Source organism: Sturnus vulgaris, chromosome 24, assembly GCF_052056855.1.
Source record: "Sturnus vulgaris isolate bStuVul1 chromosome 24, bStuVul1.hap1, whole genome shotgun sequence".
Classification (NCBI taxonomy): Eukaryota; Metazoa; Chordata; class Aves; order Passeriformes; family Sturnidae; genus Sturnus; species Sturnus vulgaris.
In genome coordinates, this window is record NC_142266.1 from 3,877,828 (window position 1) to 3,905,024 (window position 27,197).

At 53.0% G+C, this 27,197-nt stretch overlaps 3 protein-coding genes across 8 annotated transcripts; 2 read left to right on the forward strand and 1 right to left on the reverse strand.

Annotated features, from left to right (window-relative positions):
• The first annotated feature begins 37 nt into the window (after positions 1-37).
• Positions 38-3,497, forward strand: SNIP1 (Smad nuclear interacting protein 1). Of its 2 annotated transcripts, XR_015808235.1 has the most exons (5): positions 38-225; positions 298-400; positions 872-1,452; positions 2,054-2,447; positions 2,558-2,696. XR_015808235.1 is itself a non-coding variant. In XM_088178122.1 (4 exons), the coding sequence occupies exons 1-4, from the start codon at positions 71-73 to the stop codon at positions 2,316-2,318; spliced, it is 1,104 nt and encodes a 367-aa protein (XP_088034248.1). In that variant the 5' UTR covers positions 38-70; the 3' UTR covers positions 2,319-3,497. The 2 variants fall into 2 exon arrangements, 1 of the variants encoding a protein (XP_088034248.1); XM_088178122.1 differs by having other exon boundaries at positions 2,054-3,497.
• A 950-nt stretch (positions 3,498-4,447) lies between these two features.
• MEAF6 (MYST/Esa1 associated factor 6) lies at positions 4,448-10,995 on the forward strand. Of its 5 annotated transcripts, XR_015808236.1 has the most exons (9): positions 4,448-4,592; positions 4,709-4,824; positions 4,910-4,997; positions 5,398-5,443; positions 5,977-6,169; positions 8,950-8,979; positions 9,083-9,140; positions 9,738-9,771; positions 10,222-10,995. XR_015808236.1 is itself a non-coding variant. In XM_014881320.2 (8 exons), the coding sequence occupies exons 1-8, from the start codon at positions 4,497-4,499 to the stop codon at positions 10,228-10,230; spliced, it is 612 nt and encodes a 203-aa protein (XP_014736806.1). In that variant the 5' UTR covers positions 4,450-4,496; the 3' UTR covers positions 10,231-10,995. The 5 variants fall into 5 exon arrangements, 3 of the variants coding, with proteins under 3 accessions (XP_014736805.1, XP_088034252.1, XP_014736806.1); XR_001403482.2 differs by lacking the exon at positions 8,950-8,979; XM_014881320.2 differs by lacking the exon at positions 9,083-9,140 and having other exon boundaries at positions 4,450-4,592.
• Positions 10,996-18,101: 7,106 nt separating this feature from the next.
• ZC3H12A (zinc finger CCCH-type containing 12A) lies at positions 18,102-26,444 on the reverse strand. The gene is made up of 6 exons (XM_014881326.2): positions 26,342-26,444; positions 25,823-26,257; positions 22,767-22,906; positions 22,038-22,272; positions 21,012-21,118; positions 18,102-20,907 (listed from the first exon to the last, which is right to left on the reverse strand). Exons 2-6 carry the CDS (start codon positions 26,212-26,214, stop codon positions 19,913-19,915), a joined length of 1,869 nt encoding a protein of 622 aa, XP_014736812.2. The 5' UTR covers positions 26,215-26,257; positions 26,342-26,444; the 3' UTR covers positions 18,102-19,912.
• Positions 26,445-27,197: the final 753 nt, after the last annotated feature.

Consider the following 27,197-nt stretch of genomic DNA (forward strand, 5'->3'; position numbering starts at 1 on the left):
GGGCGGAAGAGCAGCAGACGGAAGTGCTCGCAGACCGGAAGTGGCGGCACTTCCTGTCGGGACGGGCGCCATGGAGGCCGCGGCAGAGGAGCGGCGGAGAGAGCGGCGGCGGCGGCGGGAGGTGGCGGTGAAGGCCGAGCGGCGAAGCCCCCGGCGCAGCACGTCGCCTCCAGGCGAGGAGCGGCGGGGCCCGGCAGCGCCGCGCGCGGGCAGCCGCGGCAGCAGGTAGGGAGGCCCAGCCGCTCGACCCCACGCTTGGCCCGGCCCCGCCGCTCAACCTCTCCCGTTGTTCCCCAGGTCTCCCCGGCGGAGGAGCCGGTCCGGGCGGAGGAGCCGCTCCCCGCGAGGCAGGAGGAGCCGCAGTCACAGCCCGCACCACGGCGCCGTGAGGATAAAGCAGGTAAGTGGTGCTTTCGGTACAGCGGGGCCCTGCGGACGCCGCAGCAGACGCAGTTCCCGGAGACTCGGCTGTGCCGGATACAGAAGGTTCCTCTTCACCTGTCACTTCAGACTGGGCCCTGCATCGTGTCCCATGAGCAGAGGGAGGATCTGGGCAAGTCAGGAGCTCCCGCCACCCAGCTCAGGCTGTGACACCAGTGACTGGAGCTCCTCGTCGAGCCCAGCCTGTGCCACAGCACAGGCGTCCTTGGAAGCTGTGTCCTTTGCCCAGAGCAGGTTACACTCCTTGTTTCTGGTGCCTCATTCGATGCAAATTGTGGGAACCCAAGTAGTTTGGCAAGAAAATCTATTCCGCATCATGTCAGAGCAGCACGCACGTGTCCTAGTATGTGTTTTCCCAGTGTGTAGGACTGGGATTTTCTGAAAGGCCAAAGTAGATGTGCTGCCCGTTCATTCTAATTGTCCCTTCCAGGAGCGAGATGATCACTGTCGCAGGGGGAATGAGGAGCGGAAGCAGAGGCACTCATCAGAGCAGGAGCACCGGAGGGACAGGAGTGGTGACCGGGACAGGCACAAGGACCACTCAGACAGAAAGAAGAACCCCAGTGACAGGCCGGGAGCTCGCGGCCATGAGCGGGACGTGCAGAACCTGCGGGAGCAGCAGGCAGAGAGGGAATTCTACAACGAGAGGAGGCGGGAGCACCGGCAGGGCACTGAGGGCAGCGGCGACCAGAATGCAGAGCTCTGGCAGTCAGAGAGCAAACCCAAAGAAAAAGCCGCTGCTAACAAGGAAAAGCCAAGCTTTGAGCTGTCAGGGGCGCTGCTGGAGGACACCAACACGTTCCGGGGGGTGGTGATCAAGTACAGCGAGCCCCCCGAGGCGCGCATCCCCAAGACACGCTGGCGCCTGTACCCCTTCAAGAACGACGAGTTCCTGCCCGTGATGTACATCCACAGGCAGAGCGCCTACCTGCTGGGCCGGCACCGCCGCATCGCCGACATCCCCATCGACCACCCCTCCTGCTCCAAGCAGCACGCCGTCTTCCAGTACCGGTGAGCAGCCTGGGGAGCTTCGGGAGGAAAGCAGCAGGCAGAGCTAACGCCTTCAGGGGATAGCTGGGAGGAGCGAGTTTTCTGTCAGCACGTTAGAAATGGAATTTATGTGTGGCTGCGGCAGATCATCCCAGCGGTGGCCAAACATATCTGAAATTCCTGTAATTTAGCTGCAAGCAGAGAAATCACATACCGGGGTTAGACACAGCATGGGGTATGAATCCAGGCTGGAATAACCCACCAGGTGGCATTGACAGTAAAAGCATTTCAAGGAGAGGTTTGTTGATTTGGTCTCTCACAGTGAGGGCAGCTGCACTCTGATGCAGTGGGGGCTCCTGCTGCTGCTGCTGCCAGCATTGCTCTCTTGGAGAACATCTGTCCCAATGCAGGAGTTGCTATGTTACATTACCAGAAGTTTAGGGAATGATGCAGCTTCTCTCAGAATCTGCTCTGTCTCACAGTTTCTTATTGCTCTCATTGGACTGTTCCAATCTTGGGACAGGTAAATGTTCACTGCACAAACCCACAATTTCTGTCTCACCTGCTGTCGGAGCACATTTCCTGTCTCTCTGATGGTTCAGGCAGTGTTTTTATTTTGCAGGCTGGTGGAGTATACCCGAGCTGACGGCACCGTGGGCCGCAGGGTCAGGCCCTACATCATCGACCTGGGCTCGGGGAACGGCACCTTCCTCAACAACCAGCGCATCGAGCCCCAGCGCTACTACGAACTGAAGGAGAAGGACGTGCTCAAGTTTGGCTTCAGCAGCAGGGAATATGTCCTGCTCCACGAATCCTCAGATAAATCCGAGGCCAATGCAAAGGATGAGGATGAGGATGAGGAGAAGGAGGAAGAGTCTGACAGTTAACGGATGAGGAAGAAGCTGGGGAGAGGCAGAGGAGAGAAACTCCTTGCAATTGAATTGGACTGGGATGTGAACACGGAGCATTGCAGCACTGATGCCTCTTGTTGCCTTAAAGTCCTTTCTCTGTTGCTGGTCTGTTCCCATGGTTTGTTTTGGGGGGCTTTGCTCGTTATTCATCTTTGATAGTTTTGCATATCAGGAAATACAGCTTTACTTTTATTTTGTTTTATTTTTCTCCCAAGAAGCTGAAGAGCACCTGGACACGAAAGCTCTGATGCTGGAAACCCTCCACAGATCTTGCCAGACTCTTCCAGCAAACCATGTCAAACACAGCATCTGGAAAATTATTTTTATGACTTGTTTTGTTATAGCCCTTTGAAAATGCTACAGACTGAAAGGTTAGTTAGAGAATACCTGATGCACGTCCTGTTCCGTAGTTTGCCAAATTCCTCTGCCTGTTGGGAGTTCTGACAGGAGAATTTACCTGGATCACTGCTAAAATGGCAGAAATGTGGCAAAGACCCTCATGTATTCATATGTTCTGGGTGTTTCATTTGCCTCATGGTGACTGAGGGACAGGCATTTCACTGGAATTCCCCCTGGAAATCGCAAGGGAATGTGAAACAGAAGTTGAACAGTTCCTAGAATTTCAGGTGGTGAGACTGTGAACCAAGTTTCCTGTTCCCACACATGATGCTGAAAACTGTCCTGGATGTGGAGTGTCTGCTTTGAAAGCTGGAGCCGTTATTCCTGACCTCACCCCTGGGTTTGTCTGTGTCCCACAGAAACACCTTTGCTATGGTGACATGTTTTAACCAGTTTGCACTATTTAAGTTCTCTTTTTATAAAAACTTACCCAAGTCCTTGTTTAACACAGTAAAGAAGTCAGTGTTTAGGGAGAGAGGCACCAGTCCCACTCACTGGGCGTTGCAGAGTTTTTGGTGTCTTCTCCACGTTGCTTTATGTTCAATGTGTGTGTCCCACACTTCACCTGGGTGCTTGTGGTCTCACCTGTTCGTCCCTGCTGTGTATGGACTGTACTCAAAGGTGCTTGTTGTACACATTGACAGTGTAAATATGGGGCATTGCTGTGGGGTTTCAGATGGGTAGGATGGGGTTTGAGGAGGAGGAGCTGCTTTATATCTACTCCAAGGGTTTTTAAATATACAGTTTGTAAATTTAGCCCTGATTGCTTTCAGTTGTAATATTTTTCTAGTGTCCGTTTTTTTTTTCCTCTAAAGAAATGAAGTTTCAATACTTGTTTCTGTAGTAAAGAAACCAAATAAGTTAAAAACTGCACAGTTTGTATCCTGGAGAGGCTGTGAGCACAGCAGGTTTGTATCACTCCCCTTGGTTGGGCCTTTCTGACCTGGGTGTGGCCGGGGTGGCTCATTCTGTGTCCCCTGACACCGTTCACACAGGAATTGCTGTACTGCAAAAGTGCAAACTGCAGAGGATTGGAGTGACACAGTTTAATAGTGTCATAGTAAGGTTTGGGTTGGAGGTGTCAGGAAAGTTAATCCACTAACACTTCCGAAAAGAAGACAGAGGAGTCCTGTAAATTTATTGGAATAAAGGGAGAGGCCATGGGGCATTCCCCATGGGGTCTCAAGTTGTTGGAAAACTCAGCCTTCTTTTTATCCCAATTTCCCAGCCACATGTCCCTCTCTCTTTCCCCGTTGACTGAGGTACTGGAGAGGTACAGACTTTCCCAAACACCCAATACAGACCCCTTGAATGTATACTCCCCACCCCCCTTTATCTTTTCCTTGTGTCAATCAGTGGAATTCCTATGGAATTTATAGTTCTTCCCATTGTTTCTTTCATATCTCAGTATCTAATTTTATTTATCAGACCTACAGTAAAGACAGATCTCTCTCATTCCGTTTATCAATCAGTGGAATCCTTCCCATTGTTTTTTTATCTCTCAGTCCTAATTTTATCTACTAGCAGACCCACAGTTTGTTTGTAAAAACAAATCCCTCATTCCTTTCAGAGGGACCCCTAAAGAATCACGGAACACCGCAGTTATTAAGGCCGATAAAATCACAGAATATTTAAATTACTAAGGCTGGCACATCACCAGGGGGACCCGCCACCCCCCGCCCCTCCCGCCTCGCCAGCGCCCCCAGCGGCCGCTGCGGGCACGGCCCCGCCCCGCCCCGCGCAGGCCGCGCCGCCATGGCCGCGCTGCACGCTAAGGCCGGCGGGCCCCCGCAGATCCCGGACACCCGCCGGGAGCTCGCCGAGCTGGTGAAACGCAAACAGGAGCTGGCGGTGAGCGCCGGGGAAGGGGGCGGTGCGGTGCGGGTGGCAGCGGAGCGGCTGCGGGGAGCGGCGGGGCCGGAGCGGCGCGGCCGGGCCTGCTCCATGCGCGGCGGTGTTCCCGGCAGGAGACGCTGGCAAACCTGGAGCGGCAGATCTACGCCTTCGAGGGCAGCTACCTGGAGGACACGCAGATGTACGGGAACATCATCCGCGGCTGGGATCGCTACCTCACCAACCAGAAGTGAGTGGCGGAGGCGCTGCCCACCTGCCCGCCCCCCCCACCCCCCCACATCCCGGCCCCGCCATCGCGCCTCTCTCTGTTTCAGGAACTCCAACAGCAAGAACGACCGCAGGAACCGCAAGTTCAAGGAGGCCGAGAGGCTCTTCAGCAAGTCCTCGGTCACCTCAGCAGCGGTGAGTGTTGGGATGGGCGCAGGTGGGATGAGCTTTGACCCGGTGACCGTCCCTGTCCCCATCCCTTTCCTTGTGCCCATTCCTGTTTTATCCCTATCCCGTCCCTGTCACTTGGTGCCTCAGTCCTGCTGTGATCACCTGCAGAATGGCTTCCCCGTTTGAAGTCCCATACCTGCCCTAAGCATCCCCATCCCACCCTGCATCCTCTTCCAGAGCCCCTTTCCCGGGTGCCTGTCACTGCTGTCACTGCTGTCCCCTGCCTTTGTCTCTGCCCCAGACCCTCGGTGCCACATGGGGCCACAGACAGTTCAGAGGGATTTGTCTGTGTGACCTGGGCTCCATGCTTTGAGCATTGGGAAGTGAATCCCTGCTTGGCTTGACATCCCGTTTGGTTTTCCAGGCTGTCAGTGCATTAGCTGGAGTCCAGGACCAGCTCATTGAGAAGCGTAAGTCTCTTTGTCATTTTTCTCTGAATTTGGGAAGAATTTCACTCTCCCCACCATTCAGCCTTGTCTCAGCCTCCCAGATTTGGGCTGGACTCGGGCTCCTGTTCCCAGTCCTTGTGTCTGCTGCACTCAGGCTGCTCCGGCTGTTGATTTCCCAAGTTCCTTGTACCTTCCACGCTCAGCAGGGGTATGTTGTTTGTAAAAGGGATTGGAATTGGTGTGGTGCTCTTTGGAGGAAGAGACTGGATGAGCTGAAGCACTGCATCGCTGTAGATGTGTCACAGGAGACCTGAGGAGGGACCACTCACCTCCAGAATATTGAAAACGTTTTTGTGATCAGCACCAAATAGGAAGTGGTTCCTCAGGGCTGAGGAGCAGCTTCTTGTCCATCCTGCAGAGTTGTTTCCCAGGCTCTGTGATTCACTTCCTGGTGCTGCAGGGCTCAGGTGTCTCTGCTGCTGTTCTGGGGTTATTTCTCTCTCTCAGGGCTGTGACAGGGCAGCCAGGACTCACCTGGATTTGTCCTGCTCTAGGGGAGCCAGGCAGTGGCACAGAGAGTGACACTTCTCCAGACTTCCACAACCAGGAGAATGAGCCTAACCAGGAGGATGCTGAAGAGCTGGATGGCTCCATGCAGGGTGTGAAGCCCCAGAAAGCTGCTTCCTCCACCTCCTCTGGGAGCCACCACAGCAGCCACAAAAAGAGAAAGAACAAAAACAGACACAGGTCAGTGGGACCAGCAGCCTGCTCGCCACACCTGGACAGTTGGCTGGGGATGGATTGAATTTATTGCCTGAGGGGAACCAGTTGGAATAAGGGACATCTGGGGTCAGTTGTTTGGGTGGTTTTCTTGGTTTTGGAAGAAGAGGGGAAAGTGCTGAGGAAGTTAAACAAGCAGCACAGGTTGCTCACTCCAGCTGTGGCACAGCTGTGCTTCTGGGCAGCTTCTCCAGCTCTCCCATCTCTCCAGGATAAAGTTTATTCCTTCCAGCAGGTCCTGACCTCCTGAGCTTGCTGCTTGGTTTCTGCAGAGCCCAGTAGGACAGGAATGTTAGTGCTTTCTTTGAAGGAGGGTGGAAAGCAAATGGGAATGGTTTTGGGGTTTTGGACACTCCCAGGATCTGGATTTCCATTCCAGCCCCTTCCAGCTCTCACATCCCAGCTGAGTCTCAGTGCTGGCATAGGGGAGTGGCTGTGTCACCTTCACCTCAGTGTTTGTTATTAAACTGACCTGAAATTCAAGTGAAACAGATTCCTTGAACTCTTTTCTGGTTGGATTTACCTGTCCAGCTCTGTCCCTAAGGTGTAATGAGGGCGATGAGCTGGTCCCTGTGCCCCTGGCCCAGTGCTGGCAGTGACAGTGCCTGTGAGTCAGGCCCTGAGGGAGGAAAACCATGGAGAGGAGTCACTGCAGAGCTGTGCCCCTCTGGAAGGATTGCTGAAGCTGGGGCCTGAGGATTTCACAGAATTAATGGAGCTTTTAAAAGTCCCTAGTGTCTGTGCTGGCTCTGAGCTGTTGGCTGTGCCTAGGGACAGGCTCTTCTCCTTAAAGGACCTGCCGTGCAATTAGAGAAAGGGTTTAAAGTGGTAAAAGTTTACAAGGGGGGCTGGGGACAATTGGGGCGGGGACACGAGGTAGGTACAATGCTTGAAAAATGCTTAACTCCTTTTTTTGCCTTCATTAAGTGTTGAGTCATTAGCATGTCTTTAATTCTTAGGTCAGAATTTCCTTCCTACAGCAGCCTGAATTGGGCAAATGTCAGAAAGAACTGGATATCCCTTTGGTTCCTCATGAGCTGGGAATCCAAAGAAGTTCAAATCTCTTTTTTTGCCTGTAGATATTTGGAAGAAGTTCAGGAATAACACAAGAAACTACATCCGTGAGCAAGTCCAGAGAAACTACCTGTAAAACTGAAGTACAGCTTAAGAAAACTGCCATTTCAAACAAATTATAAAATATTCTCCCTGGACAAACCATGGCCAACAACATGGTGGGGTGCAGGGCAGGTGCTGGAACTGACATAAATCCCTTTGCTCCAGTCCATGACGGGGACTTTAGGAACAGGAGCTGGGAGGAAGCTGCCCCCCAACAGGTTGTGTGGCTTGGGTTCCTTCACATCCCCCCTCTGCAGCTTTGGCTGCTGCTGCCAGGCTGTTGGACAGAGGAGCCCTGCCCTGCTCACCTGTGGCAGCTTCTGTGTTCCCAGGGTCAGACACTTCGAGGGGCTCAGTGAGGCAGGAACCGACTGTTTGTAATGCTTAGCAGGGCCAGATAGATAATTAAAAAAGATAAAAAGATAATTAAATTTGTCTGTAATAAAAGCTCTTTTAAAATTGTGATTGCTGTTACTGACTATCCCCTAAATTTTGGCAGACAAGACCAAACAATTCTCAAGTATATTTAGGCTAAAAAAACCCAGCAACAACCCAGTCTCTGATCCTGCAGCGAGGGCATTCCAGGCCCCACAACCCCACAGGTGCTCGGGTCTGTCCCCTGAGGGGTCTGGCATGAAAAAGAGAAAAATAAAAAGAAATGTTGGCTTTTCTCTTTATTCAGAAGCTCTTCTATTTGCCAGCACGACTCTGGGTTTCACTCCCCGGTTCCTGGAGGACTGGGAGCTGCTGGGGAAGGGCCTCACTGGGGTTCCCACGTGGGGAGCTGGGTCAGCACGGGGCCCTTTGGCTGCAGGTGCACACAGAGCCTCAGGTGTGGGCACAGAGCTGTGCTGTCCCTCTGCTCCCTGCCACACCACAGCGAGGCCAGTGTGGATATTTTGTGTGTGTGTGTGCTCGGCTGCTGTCACAGCTAACAAGTGTTGGAGGGAGCCCGGTGCTGTTTGCTCTTAGCAGTCAGTCCTGGAGTGGGATTCCGTGATCAGTCCTTCAGCCGTGGGCAGAGCTGTGTCTGGAGGCCGTGCTGTGGCACTTCTAGGAGGGGGTGGGACAGTCACCAAACTGGTCAGCTCTGCCCAAATGTCCCCTGGGCCAGCGCTGCCAGGGACAGCAGTGCTGGGGGTGTGGGGGAGCAGCCCAGTGCAGGGTTGGGCACCAAGTTGTGTGTCACCTCTGCCTGAACAGCTTTGCCTTGCCCTGGCAGCCCAGCCCCCTCCCCAGCCCACCCTGTTTCCCCACCCCTCACTTTGGTTTTCCAAGCCCTCGGGTTCTTCTCCTGCCCTTGAGTGAGCTCTGCCCTCTCTGGGTCTGGCAGCTGCCCCTCTTTCAGCTCCTGAAATCCCCTGCATAAACCAAACCTACCTCTCTGCTAACACCTCTTGTTCCCAGAAATCCAGTGGGGAGGGGGACTCTGTATTGCCAACCCAGAGTGCTTTTTGTGTCCAGTCCTGGTGAAGATATCTGAAAAACTTGATGGTGTTTGAACACTGGCTTTATTATTTATTTAATTTCACTTTTTAGCAATCTCTCTAGGGTGGCTAATCAATTAATTGATTTAATTCATTAGTATATTAATTTCTATTGCTTTCTTCCTTTCAAATGCTGCCCCTCAGCCCGTCTGGCATGTTTGATTATGACTTTGAGTAAGTTTGACTTGAATTAGTACTTGTGCTGTGTTGTTAGTGTGTAGACACCGATGTGCCTTTTGAGACCTCGCTAACCCCTAGTTTATCTGTTTAATTGTAGGTATGTATATTAGGTTAGGCTGGGAAGTTTTTTTTAAAAACAGAAAAGCGTGATGGAGGTAACATTTTATTTAATAACTTCAGCAAATTTTAAATTAACTTCACTCTTCTTTACCTTTCCGTTTCATATTTAAATAGATAAAAGTTTTTAACTTTAAAACTTAGTTTAAAAACTGATTCTTTTGGCTTTGCTGCTTAAGGAGATAAGTATAGACTTGGATATTTCCTTTTGGAAAAATGTACTAAACTCAGTAACTTTGGCTCATATAATCCCTGTCATCCTAACTCTTCTCTATCCAAGTAAATAACTCTCACACTATGTCTGGCTAATTACCTGTGGCATAGTTACTCCTCTGGCAGATTAAATTAACAGAGCATGCCTAGTTCCCCTTGTTCACCTGCCTAAGTGCCCTGTGGTTGATTGTGCCCCTTGATTAACTCTGTCTGGGAGTGGATGGAATCTGCTTTTTGGCAAATAATAACTCGACTCTCCTCTGCTGCTCTCATGCCCAGTAACCCTGGGAACAGCGCCCTGGCTCAGCCAGTTGGGAGTGGATGGATTAACCGTAGTCTCTGTCGTAGCTGTGCCCTGTGCAGTAACTCTGGTGTTGGGTCAGGTATTGACATGGACGTTTCTCTTGTCTTTCCAACCACAGGATTGATCTCAAGTTAAACAAAAAGCCAAGAGCCGTAAGTATCCGTGCTCTGTGTGTGTTTTCATTGCTCACTGGAGTGGCTGGCTGACTCCCAAGCTTTAAAAACCCTCCTCCTGCTGCTGTCATTTGAGTTCTTATTGTCATGGTTGAGGAGTCACAGTGTGAGATCAGCATTGTCCCCTGGCTGTGACAGCAACTGAGCCCAGGTGGGCTGTTCTGAGCCCGGATCACAGATAACTCCTGTGTGCTTCTCATGGAAAAAGCTGCTTTGCATCCTGTTATCTTGTCATGATCTGGAGCATCAAAAGCATCTGGTTTGAGTTGATACTCAAGGTTGGAAGAGTCCAATGTTTAGCTACAAGGAAAGATCTGTTTTGCCTGCAGCTAGTGATGTGTGAGATGAGAGAGGACTGAGACCCCCAGCTCCAGAGCTGACTCGGAGGTGGGAAGGTGTTAATGTGCATGTGCTGTCCTTTCTCTGCAGGACTACTAGAGCCATCAGTGCTGATGCTCCTGGGATTTAGGTCTGTGACTCCCCACTGAGAAGCCCTGAAGCAGGATGGCAACTGCAGCAGGAGTGACTCACTCTGAGGGACTTGGATGGGGGGGAGGAAATCCTGGACCATGTACTTTGCATCATTTTTAAATCACCTGAGTTGCAGGAAGACAAAGGTGGTGTAGTAGTTGTAGTAGTTCTGAATTCCTGACTGTTCTCTGCTTCCACCTTGGTCGGGAACTTCCTGAAACAACTGATACTGCTGCCCCCCTGTCACCTGCAGACCCACAGAGAGGCATTTCCTTTTCCACTGGAACTGGGCTAGGATTCAGTGTGTCCCATCCATGTTGTGAGACTTAGATTACTTTTGTTGCTGATATTTAGCTTTGCAGGTTTGTTTTTTTTTATTTTTGTTTTGTTTTGTTGTGCTTTTTTTAAAGCTGAAGTGTATAGTTACAAGTTGACTTTGGATTTCTTTGTTTAGTCCATGTAGTGGAAGGTTCTTCATTTTGTGGAGCAGCTCTTTTAATTCTTACTCAAGCAGAGAAGAAGGTAGTTTAACCCTTTTCTCTTACTTTCATTTTAAACACCATCTCCCAATATTCCTCAGTGCATTAGGTGCAGGAAGGGCCAGAGCTCAGAGCCAGCTCTTTGCTGTCTCTGACTTTGGGTGGGTTCTCTTTTTAATACAAACTTCTGTCATTTGTACATAAACAATAAAAGTTCCATGTTCGTCTCTTCTCATGGTTTATTCAGTCCAAACTTTGACTCCTGGTGCTTTTTAATGTCCACCTGCTTTATGGGGACTTTGCTGGAATTCTTCCCCTTTGGTGCTGGACCTACTCCTTGTCCCATGGCCCATGGGAGGTTCACTTGGTGCTTGCTCTCCTCAGGGAAGCTGTTCTGCAGGGAGTGCCTGGCTCTGATCTCCAGCTGTGTTTGGCTGATGTCCTTGTCCATGTCTTTGGTTTGGGATATCGTTGGTTCTGCTGGTGAGGGTATTGCTTGCAGATCAGGGATGAGCTGGCTGCATTGTCCCTGGAGCAGGACAGAGAAGTGAGGGCTGGGTGCTTCTCACAGCAGCCAGGTCAGAACGTTGGTGTTGCTGTTGAACTGAGCTTTGCTTCTCTCAGTGTGGGGAGTTCTTTATCAGTGCTGGGATGTGTTTGTGTAACCCCTGCTGCTGGAGGGAGATGTGGGAAAGGGGCCTTGGCAAAGGGGCCGTGGGACAGGGTCCCACTGAGTCCCCAGAGTGTGCACAGCCCTTGGAACAGCCGAGGGTTCATGTGTTCTGCTGCACCTCTGCTCCCCTGGGCTTTGGGGATTTCCTCAGCTCTCTCTGGGCACCAGCAGTATGCAGGTGCAGAATTCTGCTTTGGGCTGAGCCTGATCTGGGGATCAAGGCAGCTCTGTGTTTGTTCCTGTGGGGAGCTGGCTTATCCTGCAGGGAGCTGTGTCTCTGCTCAGGGACTGGCAGCTGCTTCTCCATGGGGGTGGGTCGGGATAGAGCAGCTTAAAGGCCAGACTGCAAAGCTGGCCTACTTCTGTGTTCTAAGTTACAGAGTTTAAGTACAGGGGAGTGGAAGATCTAGGAAACAGCATAAAGTACAAGGCCTTGCTCCTCCCTAGCTCTGGAATAAAGAATTCTCAGCTGATGGTTTTTGATTCCTTTCTGGAATGAAAACAGTTCTCCTGCTGTTGCTGCTCCAAGCAGGGATGGCTGCAGCACCTGGATTTCAGAGGCCGAAATCTCTGCTGCATCTCTGACCTCGAAGAAAGCCGTCAGACTTTTTTAGGAGAAACATTTTGGAGAAGCAGCAAAGAGCCGGTGTAGCACGGAGCCCGTGTGCAGGCAGGTTGTGTGGCAGGGTCGGCTCCTGTGACACAGAGGGACAATGGGGAAATGCAGCCATTCCTGCCTCTGGCTGCGTTTGTCACCGACGGAGGGGACAGCCTGTCCTGCCCAGGTCGATGTCTGATGGCAGCAGCCTGAGGGGGGCACATTGATCGGGGCAGAAAGAGAAATGGCGAACACTTGATTCAGTCAAAGGCTCAGCTGTTCCCAGCTGGGTCCTGACTCCAGCAGTTGTGCCTAAAGCTTCCATTTGACGTCTGAACACTTCTGTTTTACATCCTAAAGAGCCTGAGTGACTAAAGACCCCCAGATGGCCAGTGCCTGGGCACAGGAGTCAGAAGGAGCTGCACGGACTTTACCTGAATGCTAATTAAAGTTAAAAGTAGCGGTTAGAAATATATCCTGAGTCCTTTGCTTGTGGAAGATGAATCCTGAGCAAAGAAGAGTGTAGAAGAGCAGCCACTGTCCTTATGGACCCCAAAGGTGGAAACGCTAATCCCTGCACAGCCTCGTCACCAAGAGGATTAGGCAGGAGTTCATTCTGGTCGCCGAGGGGCAGGAGCGGCCGCGCCCGGTGCACGGCTGGGTAAGGGGGCAGCGGGGAGGGGCGGCGGGGATCCCGCGAACACTCCGGTCCTCTCTCTCTGTCCTGGCTCATGGCGAGCCGGGACAGACCCTGGCACGCGTGGGCATGGCTCCGGCAGTGCTGGGGGCGAGCGGCAGCCCCGGGCTCCGAGCCGTGCCTCCCGCTCCGCAGGGAGCCATGGGCCGGCAGCGCGCCCCGCCCGAGCCCTGCTGGAGGCGGCTCCTGCGCGCCGCCGGCTGCGCGCTCCTGTCGCTCTGCGGGACGGCGCTGCGGGGGCTGCGGGGGCTCTGGAGCCTGACGTGGGTCGGTACCACAGAACCTCTTCCCCAGGGACCTCCAAACGCAGCCGGGCCAGGGGCAGAGGTGTTGCTGGGGTTTGTTGCAGCGGGGCGGCTGCAGGGCGGGGGAGCGAGTCACCAGCACACCCGGCTGCTGGAGCGGGACCCTCATCCCTGGTGCCTGGGACCCTCATCCCGGGGCTGGTTCTTGGCTCAAGGCGCTGGGTGGTTGTGCCCACCGAGAGCCCTGGGGACGCGGGGACACCGCTCCAGGCTCTGCGCTCCACAGGGCAGGTGCGAGCCGTCCCCTCCCGCAGGTGCTGCTGCTGTGCTACAAGAGCTGCTGGGATGGCGCCTTCCAGGCCACCGAGGAGGTAACGCCCTCAGTGGGACAGACCGCGGGGGCTCGCCAAGCCCCGGGACACGGCCGAGCCCGGGGACACCACTGAGCCCGGGGACACGGCCGGCTGGGGGCATGGAGGGGGCTCCCCACACAGGGTTGGTGCCAGGGGCCATCTGGGCTCAGCTGCCCATGGACCTGCGAGTCCCCACTGTCCGTGTTGGCTTCCAGCTCGGCACAGCCCTGCAGCTTAGACTGGAGGGGAGTGAGGAGGAGGAGGAAGTGGACTCAGATTCTGCGTGGGAGCCAGGACAGACAGGTGGGTGCCCGGCCCAGGGTGGTCCTTGGGGCTGGCAGGTGCCATGGGGGTTGGCAGGAGCTGAGCTGTGGTGCCAGGGCAGCGGCGTGGCAATGGCAGCGAGGCCGTGCTGGGGAGGCTGGAGGCTCTGGAGGCCGATGTCCGCTTCCTCTGCACCGAGCTGGGGGCTGAGAAGCTTCTGTGGAGCAGCCGGTTCCTGGAGCTGCTGCGGGAACAGCAAAGCCTGCGCCAAAGGGTGAGTGTGAGTGCCCTGGGGGTGCCAGCCCCACCGTCCCCTCTGACACCCCAGAGCCTCACACCCTGTTCCAGCTTCAGGAGCTGCCATGGCAGTGGAACAGTGGTGACAGCCCTGACCTGCTAGGGGAAGCAGAGGACCAAAGTGCCAGTGGGAGTGAGGGAGAGAGCCCAGAAGGTAGGGGCTGGGAATTGCTGGGGAGGGGGGACCTGCCACCAGAGCTGGGGATGGGGCAACATGCTGACCTCTGCTAATGGGCATATGGGTAATCCACCAGCTCCTACCTGGGCACTGGGTGGTAATGGGCAGCCTGGAGAAGGAGGTGCTGGGAAAGGCTCCCAGTTCTCTGCATCTGTTCCCATCAGGAGCTTGGCTGGGTGCTCCCAGTGGTGCCCCCTCTCTCTCCTTTGCTCTTTTCCAGGACGCCAGTGGATGGAGGCACCTCGGCAACCACGTGGCTCCATCCAGCCTGACAGGCAGAAAATGTAAGTGAAGATGTGAGCAGGGCCTCAGCAAATCAGGAAGGATCCACACATTCCTCCCTGCCCAGGCCCTGCAGGACACAGGCCAGGCTGCTGCAGTCCCAGCTGTATCCCTCCATCCCTCGGTGCTGGCTGGGCCCAGCCCAATCCAGCAGAACTGCAGCCATTTCCCAACAGCAGGAAGCAGCTGGAGGCAGGTCAGGACAAGCCACTGGCCCTGGGTCTGCCCCAGGACACGTCACAGCTCTCCCTGCCCAGGGCTGCCCCCAGGTTTCTGTGCCCCACAGGGGCTGGCTCTGGTGAAGCCCACTGAGGAGCATCCTCCTGCTCTGCTGCTCGTTGGGAGGTTCCAGGAATGAGGAGTCTGGTCAGCACCAGCTTCAGTCTCCTTGCACTGGGGTGACAGATTGCAAAACTCACCCACTGACTTCCTGATGGCCACATCCATCCTCTCCATGAGCTGCTCCTGCACATGTCGCAACCCTGGGCAGCTCCTTGAGACAGCGGCCAAGGGCAAGCAGCTCCCCAGGCGTGGCTGGTAGCCCCTGGCTGGCCAGAGCAACTGGGAGCTGGGCTGAGGGGCTGCCCAGTGCCCAGGCCTGGCAGCACAGGGGGCTGCATCCACTGCTCAATACAGGCAGCTGCTCTCCATCGCTTGTGTCTGCCTGGTCTTTCCCCAGCAGAGCTGGGACAGCTGCACCAGTGCCCTGCAGCCCCCAGCTCTTTGGGGTAGGGGGGACAGGATGAGCTCTTGCTGAAGCACAGCAGGGACCAGCACCCACCCACAGCAGGGCTGGGGCCAGGCTCCAGCAGCAGGCAGGACTGGCAGGGATCTGTCCTCCCAACATGCCCATGCAGCTCCCACATGTAGGGAACTGATGCAATGGGAATAGCAGCAGCCTGACTCACCCTGCACCCACCTGGCCCCGGTGTGGTGGAGGTGAGACAGCCCCGTGCTGCTCAGAAAGAGCAAAGTAAACCAGGTCCTGCAAATGAGCTGCTCTCATTGCAGGGGCCCTGCTGCAGTGAAACCCCAGCCCTAATCTGCATCCCCCCTCCCCGCAGGAATCACAGCAGTGTCCATGCTGAGACCATGGGAGCACCAGACAATGATGTGACAAGGTCCTGTTCCTGTTGTAGCCACCATTTGCCTCTCCATGGCAATCTCTGGGCTGGAAATCCCCAGCCAGCCCACAGGGGCCAGGGTGCAGGAGCTGGAGGGTAACGTCAAGCAGCATTAGCTGCAGCCACCAGCTCTGCACCCCCCTCTGGAGCAGCAAGGCAAGAGCCACCATACAGACCACAGAAACCTTCCTCTATAGCCACCACACCAGTCAAAGCCTCCTGACCTATTGCTTAACCTGAGGCTGTATTTACTCCAAAATACTTGTGCAACATTGCTGCTCAGTCCTGGCCAGGAGGCTCGATGGCTTTGTCAGAAGGGTGGAGCAGGTTGCTGCTGCCCCAGACAGGGCTTTGGCTTCCAGGGGTACCCGGGTATTCAGGGCCCTTAGGAAAGCCTGTGAGAGAAATGAAAAGCATGTGGCTGGAGGGTAAGTGCTGACAGCATCTGCACAGGCAGAACCATCACAACCCCATCCCATCGCAGCCTCCCCCCACTGCCCTGGGGCAGCACCCAGCTCCTCCCCAGCACCTTTCCCTTCTCTTGTAGGTAATACTGACTGCTTCCTGCAGTCCTGCCTCACAGGGAGGCTGTGCTGCAGCAGCAGTTTGGGATACAGGGTGCAGAGCTGCTGCCATGCTCAGTACATCCATTCCTCTCTATGAGGAGAGCAGCAGCCTCAGCACTGGGGAAACACGGTGTTAATGCTGCACCTTCATCACCACACCCCCATGATGGTGCACACACTCCATCCCCTTTCCCACAGCCTGCACAGGAACCTTTCCCATTCCTGCCTCTGAAAATGCTTTAAAACTTTGGAACTGAGCTACTCACATCCTGGAAACCCCCAGCGGGAAGAACTAGCTGAGTTCAAATGGAAGTTCAGAGAGCCAGGGCAGCACAGGGCAGTGGGACCGGGAGAGATGAGCAAGCCCTGGAGAGCAGACTGGGCTGCCTGGAACAATCAGCCTCCCCTAAAGCTCAGCACGAGGCTTCAGTGGCATACAGCTGACAGGATGAGGGCTGGGAAGCCCCTGAGCACAGGAAACCTTCAAAAAGCCCATGTGTGATCTCCTTCCCTCCAACAGTGAGCTGAGACAGATCTGACCCAGTTTGGCTCACCCAGAACACAAAGCAAACACCCAGCAGTTATAGCAGGCTCTACCCCCAAGCCCCAGGAAGTGCTGAGCCAAAGGATGCACCCCAAAACCCCCACTTTAACAGCCTCAGCAGGGTTGCCAAGGTGTGCAGGCAGCTCCACCACTCCTGCCACTGAGGAGTGTGTAGGGAAAAAGATGTGCAGCAGCAACAGTTCCAGTCAGGATTCCTATTTCCCAAATCTCTGGTACCACAGTGAGCTTGAGAAATGGGGACACAGAACTTTGTGTGAATGAAGGAGAAAATTCAGAGCACAGCAGTGGGATTGGGGCCAGGCTTGCTGGCTGCCCCAGAGTTTGGGGAGTAACCTCAACCTGATCTGTGCTAGGGCCTGACCCTCCCAAACTACTCCAGTGCCCCTAGCACTGTCACTGCGATAGAAACATCACAACCAAAGTCAGTCTGCTCCAGCTCTTCTTCTCCTCCTGGTTGTGATAATGAACATCTGCACTTCTGTGCTTATTCCTTTGTGTCTCAGTGCAGCTTTGAGAGATGCAAAAACATTTACCCCCTCTACACATCCTGTAAAACTAGAATTATCTATTGCTTTTTACAGGAACACTAGCCTTAAAATTCTGCAGCATTTTTCAACTACAGATCCCATTATAGCAGCAGCAAACTCCTCACGTGGTTAAAGGTGTGCTCAGATCCCTGACACACCACTCCATCCCCTCCCACCACACACACACAGAGCCACATGAGCTCTGTCACTGTCGTGACGTCCTCAGAGGCTTCCTCTCCCACAGTCAATAAAGACTTCAGACTGTGAGGTTGCAGGTTTGTTTTGAAATGCAGCTGGTCTCTGGGAGCACTTGCTTCCCTGGTTTGTGATTAACTAGAGAGTCATTGCCGTGTGGTAAATGAAGAGCACGAGTTTCAATACAGACCATAAAGTTATTTAACCAGTGAGATAAGAACATGCTGTGCTGCATTGGAGCAGATGGGAGGGGAAGATCCTTATACCACAATGTGAGCAATGATAATCCTGCTGTACCTTCCAGTCCATAACAAATCTTCAGAGCAAAATCTGGACATGTTACCATTCATATATTCCACACTCAATATCTGACATTGTAACTGGATAAAATATGTCTTTATTTCTAGGCTGTACTGTGGAATTGCCCCTTAAAGTCAAAAACTGCCAGGAGTGTGCTGTGCTTTAGCACCCATGACACCCACACTGTGGTGCTTAGTGAGAGCCAGCACTGCTGCTGGTCCCACCTGCCCTGCCAGTGCCTGGCCCAGGCACTGAGCAACCCCAGAGAAGCCAAATAAACAGCAGACATTGCACATGCCCTTATCTGCCACAGCACATGGATGTTTTGGTCTTGCTCCATCAATTACCAGCCTGTCAATAACCAGCCCTCAGACTGCACACAGAGATCAAAGCCTGTCAGAGGAACCCTGGGGAAGAAGGATAATTTCTCTGACTTCCCTGGAAAGCCAACCAAAATGTTGACTGTTCCCCCACAAAGCCACCAGAGACGAAATATGTCAACTCAGCAGTTTTTATTTATATAACACAGTTTTTCTTTGCCACGGCTGTCACATTCAGTACATGACTACACTGCATAGTGATACAGAAAGTTCAGCAAGTGTCAGCTGGGGAGTACAAAATGTTAATTTTCTCACTGCAAGAGAGGCAGCAGATACCAGCATTCTACCAGAAACCCAAACCCACCTTACCAAGTGACATATGGCTGAGGTGAGAACAGCATTGATTAAAACTGCAAGCAGCAAGGTGCTGAACAATAACATTAAAAACCTTTTTTTTTTTCTGTAATTTACAAATATGCAAAGTATCAGGTTACTTAAAATTAAGAAGCATTTTGCTTACTAACATGAAACATTACTAATTTGTAATGTATCATTATTAACCAGGTATACAGGTTTCTGTGTCCCTGTGGTCTCATGGCACATGGTGCCAGTCTGGACAGGTCATTCCTTGGACATCAGAGGGAAGAGCAGGAATAGACAACACTGCTCCCAGGAGGGTTTCAGGACCAGCTGCTTTCCACTCTCCCCTTCCTAATTTGCCACTCAATAACCTTGGTTTAACCACAGAAGGGCGTATTGTATTTAGAAAACAACAACACACACAGATACAATGTGTATCAACAAATCAACTGCTTCTGGCCTGCAAGTGCCAGGAACACTTCTGCATCCCTTGCACAGCAAAATTCCATGGCCAGAACCAATTACTACAGCAATTGGTTTTGCATATTTAAAATCCCTTACAGTACCTACAATAGAAAATGTCTTACAGAGTAAGAGGAAATGAAACAGGAACAGTCTTGCCAAATACGTCTTATTCTAAATTCTGGATGCTGCTCTAGTTGGGCACAGCCAAAGGACAGAGGAATATTGGTGAGGAAGAAGATGAAGCAACAGCTTTACAGCACAAAATATTAAAGATTCCTCGGGAAGGCCCCTGGCAGCAGTCCAGATGTGACTGCAGCTGTTCTATTGCTGTCTGAAGGCAAAAGGCACAAAATAAATCCTTGTCAGTGCTGCACAGAGCCAGCCTGGGACAGGGACAGTTCCCAGAGCAGCACGCACAGCATGTTCAGCTCACCCAGCTGCTGTGACACTGCAGTTGTCAGCACATGCCCAACACACAACTTACACAGCTCTGGAGCAACATCCAGCTGCTCCTCCTGAGCAAGGACTGTGCTCCTGGGAGCCGAGCAGCTCACTAAGCACTTGTGGTCCGTGTGGCACAATTACCTCATCTCAGGAAGGTAAGCTCATGTGGGAGGGGTGTGGAAAACATCATTCAAGAAGTACACCAGTAAAACCAGTCAGATAAATCCAGCTTCAGATTACATTAATAACCCAACATTTGCCACAGATCTGAATGGTGGGATTTAGTAAAGAGGCTTAGTCAGGACCTGACAACAGCATTGACAAGGCATTTGGGTCCTCGGAAACTAGCCTTAGGCCACTATAAAGGCAGCACTCGCTTCTCTCACATCCAGTTATGGACAACTGCAGGAATTCAGGGTGTGCCACACTCCCATGAACCCCAAAGGAACCCCTGCTCTAGAGCTGCAGCCTCTCTTCCTGCTCAGCAGCCCCTGGGGAAGGTGGGATGCTGGGGTGTTCTCACCTCTCCCACAGGCATGCAGTCATAGCTGGAGCAGAATCTGCTGTGAGCACACCACATCTGGCATCCAGCCTCCAGCTGGAGCCCCGTACTTCCAAAGGAATAAGAAGGAGCACTCAGAAGGCATCTGTGGCAGCTGCAGAGGCAAAACCAGCCCCTCAAGCTCTCCCAATGCCAGGCTGCCCTTGGTACCTGCCTCACATACCCGGGTTCTGGGCCTTGTAGGCGAGGATCTCTGCTGCCAGCTTCTGGGGGTCCAGAAGCCGGGGGAAGCGGCTCATCACAGCATCCACCAGGTGTGGGTGGAAGATGCCACAGAGCTTGACATGCACGCTGGCCCTCTCCTCAGCAAACTGCTCCGAGCCTGCCCAGGGCCCTGAGTCCCCATAGGGCGGCCCTGGGGCTCTCTGCACCGTGTGGGGGCTGGGCACACCCGGGGATCTCACCTGTGGCAGAGGGTACGGCTCGGACCAGAACTCCCGGGAGTGGGGCAGGGCAGCACTGAACTCACCAGGCAGGCTGTACTGCCCTGCAGTACCTGCATGCACAGGTACCCCATAGCCTGAGAAAGAGTGGGGTGCTCCTGAGTGAGACATCTCAGGGCTGTACTGCATGAAGCTAGCACCAGAGGAGGAAGATTTATGTGAGGCGTGCTTGTAAGAGACCAGACCGTTCTGCTCTAGGCTGGGGGAATGTGGGTACACAGGTCTCTGCCTACCACAGGTGCAGACGGCCACCTGTTCTGCATGGGGATGGTCACAGTGACTGGTACACCTGTGAGGCCACATGTCAGACAGCTGGTTCTCCAGAGACCCAATGCCTGAGTCGAGACACTCCTGAGAGATGTAAGACAGAGAGTCCATAGGAGGCTGCTGGTACCTGTCAGGGGAAACACTGCCTGACACACAGCCTTTGGCCTGAAGCACAACGTCATTGGGCTTGGCTTTGTGGGCCAAGCTCTTCCTCTCTGCAGAGACCTTCTGTAAAGAGCTTTTGTCACTCTCTGTGGGCACAGAGCACAAGAGCTCTGCCTGGGAACCCCGTTTCCCCTTTTTTTCCTCCTTGCCACTGGTACTTCTGGTTGGAGACAGCCTTGCATTGGCCCGGAGTTCATCAGCTAAGGAGCGCTGGGGCTGGTTGATCCTTTCAGGATGGTAGAACTTACACTTAATTCCATAAGTGCATTTTTTCCCTGCAAGGAAAGCCAGAGCATGGAATGACCAGCTGGATTTGACTAGATTATGAATGACACTTGCACAGACACCTTGTCCTTCACATAAAAAAGGCAGGTCTTACCATAAGGGCACTGCTGTTTCTTGTGTTCTGGAACCACAGGTTTCTTCCTGAGGAAGTTATCCAGGCTGGGGCCATGACGCCCTAAGGGATCATCTGGAGGCATAAACCTTAAGAAAAACACATCTCAGTCAGAAGCAGTTCACTTTTTTGAGTTGATGCTTGGTTTCCTCTCAAAGCCTCCTATTTCATTCAAGATCAAAAGCTATCTGAGCCCTACAAAGCTCTCCCATTTCCTGAAGAGATAATCCTCCTGCCACCCAGTCCACATCAACACAAAATGCTTCCCTTCAGGGACAAAAGGGGTCCAATGCTTAGTTGTTGACCAGGATTAGTACCTGCTGCTCAGCCTAGTAATAACTGTCCTGTAAGGAAATTGCACTCTGAAGCTCTCCTTGGAGCTCCTAGCTCCAAATTAGGAGCAGCTACTGAGATGCCACCAACTTCTTCTGCCTTTGTATCCTATAGCTTTTCTTTATTCCTTCACTAGCATTTTGCTCTTCTCATGCATAACTTGCTATTGCTTCATTAGACCAAGCCAGTGTATTCACACACATCTTTCTTAAAAGCCCAGGAAGATGTGACCACGCTGCCTTGGAGCGGCTACCTAGAACAGAGGCCAGACAGACTTAGGAGAATGAAGTGGGTATTTATTAAAGGCCTTCAATAGGTACACCTTGGGCAGTGCAAAAGCCTTACACAGGCTACACCCGAGATGGACGGTGGCCACGAGTTTTTCAGACAGATCCAAGTTTGTCTATTTGCATATCAAGGGATAATTGTTCAATTATAGCTTCAGGTAAGGAAGTCATACTCCTCAGCTTGCTCCACTGCCCTTAATTCACTTTTGTTTATATTCGTCAGGGGTCTGAGGCAGACCTTGGTTCTCATGCCCAGAAGGATTGTTTTATCTGACCACAACGTGAAGAGACCTCCCTAACACCCTCTATGGAGCCCAGTGTAATACACGAACGCACTACAAAATCCGAAAAAATTACACAAGCCGAAAACCAAAGGCATCGCCCGTACTTGTCATTAACAAAGGAATACATCAGCAGCCGCTCCTCGATGAACTTCTTCCACTCGGGCCGCTCGTTCTGCAGGTCCCTGTAGGTGTCGTTGGACACCACGATGCCGTCGGACTCGTGGGCCAGCTTCACGATGAACCGGTCATCGTAGCACACCACGCGCTTGCCGCCCACGCGGCGCGACGGCGTGAACACCAGGATCTTCTTCTTCTCCAGGTCACGCAGGATGTACTGGTCTAGAGCAAACACAACTGTGAGCACACCTGCACAGCCCTCCACAGGTAAAGTTCACGTGACGTCATTCCGGCTCTCGGCAACCCAGACTCTGTTCAACCCTGCTCATCGCTGCTCTGAGTTACTCAGGAACCTCAGCTCTTGGCAAGCTCCCCTCAGTTTGAATAATTCTGGCTAAACGTGCTTCAGTTAAATACAAAGCACAAAGTGTGTCCCTGCAAGAGGAAGAAATTCAAGAAATAAAAGACAAAAAGTTAGGAAGCAGAGCGGTGTTACATTCTTTGTTTTCTGAATTATTCCAACTGATTCAAGCAAAAGCTGGCTTAGGGGAGAAGTTAATGACTAATTCTCCCTGGTCAATTCAGCTCATTGCAGCTTCTACTACTCAGACTTTCCATTCTGAAGTTAATTACTGACTTAGCCAGAACTCTGCAAGCTCACTAAGTGACAGAGCAGTCAGCCTGAAAAGCTACTTTCGGTTTTCATACTTTTGTACCTGTTATGAGCACATCTGGTCGGGGCTGCTCCTTCCTCCATGATGGCACAAAGACTGTAATATCCTTGTGTCCCCTGTCCCAGAACCACTGGACAGCCAGAAGGATACCTCGGCAGGAGAACACTTCTTTATTTCCATGGCTGCAAAGGAGAAAATTAAGACTTTAATTCCTTCATGATTCAGTACATGCTTGTCAGGCAATGCACAGAGCAAAGGGAGCCGGCAACCAGGACGAGCTTCAGTAAAGCGTTGAGGAGCACAGGCAGCAAACACAGATGCTTGTCTTGTGTAACAACAGCCTCACTCAGACCTGCCCAGCGCCCCTGTTCATTGCAGCACCTCGGGATGCCAGTAAACACCCAAATACTCACTGGGAGGGAGACAGCAGCTGGAACTGTTGCAGCTGCTCTGAAACCGCCTCTGCATCTACCCTGGAACTTCTGATGGTTATTTTTAGCCCGGAGCACAATGTGATCTGAAACCCCTTTGTGCTGCTACTCTGACAGCTCATGCTGTTTCCTGCCAAGGTGCACTGTACCCTCACTGGAGGTTTGCTTGTAAACTTGTTCTGATCACTTCAGGAAAACAAGATACTTTATATGCACTCTCACCTCAAGAAAAGATGATTCATTCCATGATGGCTCAAAATCTCATCTACAAATGCACTATTTACACAAAATAGAAACTCCTCCTGTGGTCAGTGCTGGATGAGCGAACAGCTCATGGCAGCTGGAGAACAAAGTTTGACAGCCTTGTCAGAAGCCATGTACTGATGCAAAAAGCTTCTTAATTATTCATTAGGTCATATCAATAAGTTTCCAGAACTTCTAGGAGGAAACTACCCCTCCTATTTTACAAGCACTAGTATTTACAGTGCAATCAGCTCTTCTGCTGATAGTGGTTTTGGCAAGCTTTCAACACTTCTATTCCAGCTGGATGTGTCACTGTGGGGATCCAACTGCCCGTGTTCTGTGGCAGCATTCTGGGAAGATGCACTACACCAAAATTCAAGAAGATTTTCATCACCCCGGGCGCCACCTGTCCCCAGTCTTACTCCTTCCATCTGCACCTGGATGACATTTCAGCTCCCACCAGCCCTCGGCCAGAGCCATTCCTGCAGTGGCACTGTTGCAGCACCACTACAGAGAAGTTTCACTTCCCCTCCTGGCCTCACCCTTTCTTTGAAATTACAAAGAAAGTTGAAGAGCTGTACAAAAGTACATTTTCTAGAAAAACTAAACACCTGGCAACAGAAGCAACACCTAAAAAGACACCTAACATCTCCAATAAGAATCCAAAATTACAGAAGGCTGACAATCACCATCAGAAGATGCTCTAAAAGTTTCCTCCAATACCAGATGGATTTAGCTATAAACAGCCAGGCACAGGTTACTATAATTTTTCGGAGATAAATGCGAAAACCAAATCCTTTTTGGTGGATTATTTGCGTTTTGTTTTGGGTTGTTGGCTGTTTTTTATTTTTTGAGTCCCTGCTACCAACCTCAAACCTCCAGAAGGCAGCTAATTGGGCTGATCTGATTTGGCAGCAGCCAAAGAAAAATTCCCTTAGAAGGAAGTAAAAGCTAATTTCCACTATGATTTGCATAAGTTTGTCAAGCACTGTTGAAGGAGGCCGCTGTACACACTGCAAATGAATCAGCAGGGAACATCACACCATCAATACAGGAAGTTTCAGAATGGAATTCCCCTTCTAGCGAATTGCTTAAAAAAGCCAGACTGTTTCTCTCGTGTCAGACCCTGGGCTCCGGCCTGCCCTGACTCACAGCTGCTGTGATTTCCCCTCAGCATTTTGGGGTAACTTTCACCAGTAAGAGGCTGCTCATTAACAAACACAGCCAATCCTGCTGTTAAAGCCCAAGCACTTATCCAAGGCAAACTTTGCTTCCAGAGTCACTTATCAGCCAGGGCTCACAATAGGCCATTTTCCACAGTGCTCCCAGAGCTGTGGAGAGGGCAGGGACTGAACAGGCTCTTTTCAGGGACACCAGGCACGACTTTCACTCTCCAGCCCTGTTCCACTGCCCTCACCATTCCTCATTTGCCTTGGGACTTGCCTGCGCCCCATCTTTTTCAGGTCTGTTCTCAGAACTGTCAGCCAGGGCTTGGCAAAAACCACACCTGCAAACAAACCTCCACGCAGCACTTTCACCTCAGACAAACCGACTGCAACTCACATGGCAGCTCCACCTGCACCCAGGGTTATTTTTTATAAAATCTGCATACATAAACATAAACAATAAAGGAGGCAGCTTCTGAACTGCAACATAAAAGCTTTCAGAACCCAGTTCAGAACCTGGTGTGTTGAATTTCAAGAGCCCAGAACTCCTGCTATGCAGAGGTGGGGAGCACACACTGCTGGGGTTGAGGTGAGGGCAACCAATGCTCACCATCGTGGGAGCAAAAGCCAGGGTGAAAACTGGGGACATCACACCAATAAATATCCAGCCCTGAGATTCTGGAAGCTTCAGGGATACTGGGGGCTCTGGTCACAGTATCCAACAGGACTGCTCCAGCAACATTAGGACACATGAAATGCTGACGATGAGCCACAGCCCTGCCTCGATGACACCTCTGACATCTCATTGTTCTCTACCTTGCACAGAAATTCACCAAAATACAAGAGGCACAATTTGGAGACAAGTCACCAATATTGCAAAGCCTACTCTAATTAACCCTGTAATTATTTATTGAGCAACTTCCTGCTACGGAAACTTACACAAAGCCACTAGTTGAGAGGACAACGTCTCTTCAGTTATCCCCTCAGCGCTAGAGCACAGGAGGAAATGCTTGTTCCAGAGGAACACTGCTGTCCTCATCACTGCCCCGTGACTGGTGGCTCTGGGCGGGCAAGCAGGGGCAAGACTGGCAAACGTGATGCTCGTCCTCGTGTGTGGGAGAGGCACCTCGGAAAACATTGCCAGCCCCCTTCCAAGCAGCTACAAGCGGCTGCTTTGAGCGAGGCACTCTCAGCTTTTCATCTCCGAGCTCCGTGCGCCTGGCAGAGCCCGGCAGCCCCGCGCCCACCCCGGACACACCTCATGGCCACGTTGCTGCCATCGATGACGATGGGCTTCAGGTTATCGCTCTCCGTTTCCTCGGGGCCGGGCGCTGGGGATTTGTTGCCGGCGCCGCCCCGAGGGACCAGCGGGGCCTCGCCGGGCTCGGGCGGGGCCTCGGGGCCGTCCCGCTCGGCCGGGCCGTGCTTCACCAGCTCCCCCAGCACCGTGTTGGTATCGGCGCCCAGGCCCAGCTTCTGCAGCACGACGCGGATCTCCTCCGAGGAGTAGCCGAGCTTGCGGAAAAAATCCACCTTCAACTGCAGCTCGGGACCGTCGCCGGGCCCCTCGGGGCTCTCGCTGCCGCTCATCCCCGCTGCGGGCCGGGCCAGCGCCTCAGGCCAGCCCGGGGCGACGCTGCCCGCGCTCATGGCTCCCGACGGGCGACTCGCGGCCTCCACTCGCCGCCGGGACCTGCGGGGCGACAGCGGCGTCAGCAGCGGCCCCGCACGGCGGCCGAACCCCCGCCCCGATCCGAACCGATCCCCCCGTGCTCACCGGGCCGCTGCCACCGCCGGGCTGCCGCTGCCTCTCCATGGGGCCGGAGCGGGGCGAGCGACGGCCGCCGATTTATATCGGAGAGCCGCGCAGGGCGGAAGGGCAGAGCGAGGGGTGGAGCGGCCGCCGAGCGGCCGCCGCTTCCCGGCCCGCCCAGCCCGGCCCAGCCCGGCCCTCGAGCTCCTGTGCTGTCCCCGTCACACTGACAGGGACACCACGGCGGACAGACCGACTGACACACCTGTCCCTTGCTCCTGGATCCCGGAGCTCCTGTGCTGTCCCCGGCACAGGGACAGGGACACGGCGGGGCACAGACTGACTGACACCTGTCCCCTGTGCCACCTGGATCCCGGTGCTCCTGTGCTGTCCCCGCCACCAGGGACACCACAGGGGACAGACTGACTGACACCTGTCCCCTGTGCCACCTGGATCTCAGTGCTCCTGTGCTGCCCCCGCCACCAGGGACACCACAGGGGACAGACTGACTGACACCTGTCCCTCGCGCCACCTGGATCCCGGTGATGCAGGTGGCCGTGATTCAGCCAGTGGTGGTTTATCAGCCCGGCCGTGCAGAGGAGATATGCGCTGGCAGGGAACATCTGTCACCCACCAGTTCCTGTCCCTTGCCTGAAAGCGTTAAACCACACCTGCGGACTGTATGGAACTGCAGGGGTTAAAATCTACATTGTGAAATGTGCAAAAACTTCACATCTCTGACTTCTGATTAATCATGCCTAAACAATTTAATGAAGGTAGTTGCAAATTTGCTTCCCCGAGGCCATGTACCAGAGCCCAACTCAGGAGCAAGGAACTCTCCCAGTTACAGGAATACATTTGCATTCATCTTCCTTGTGGT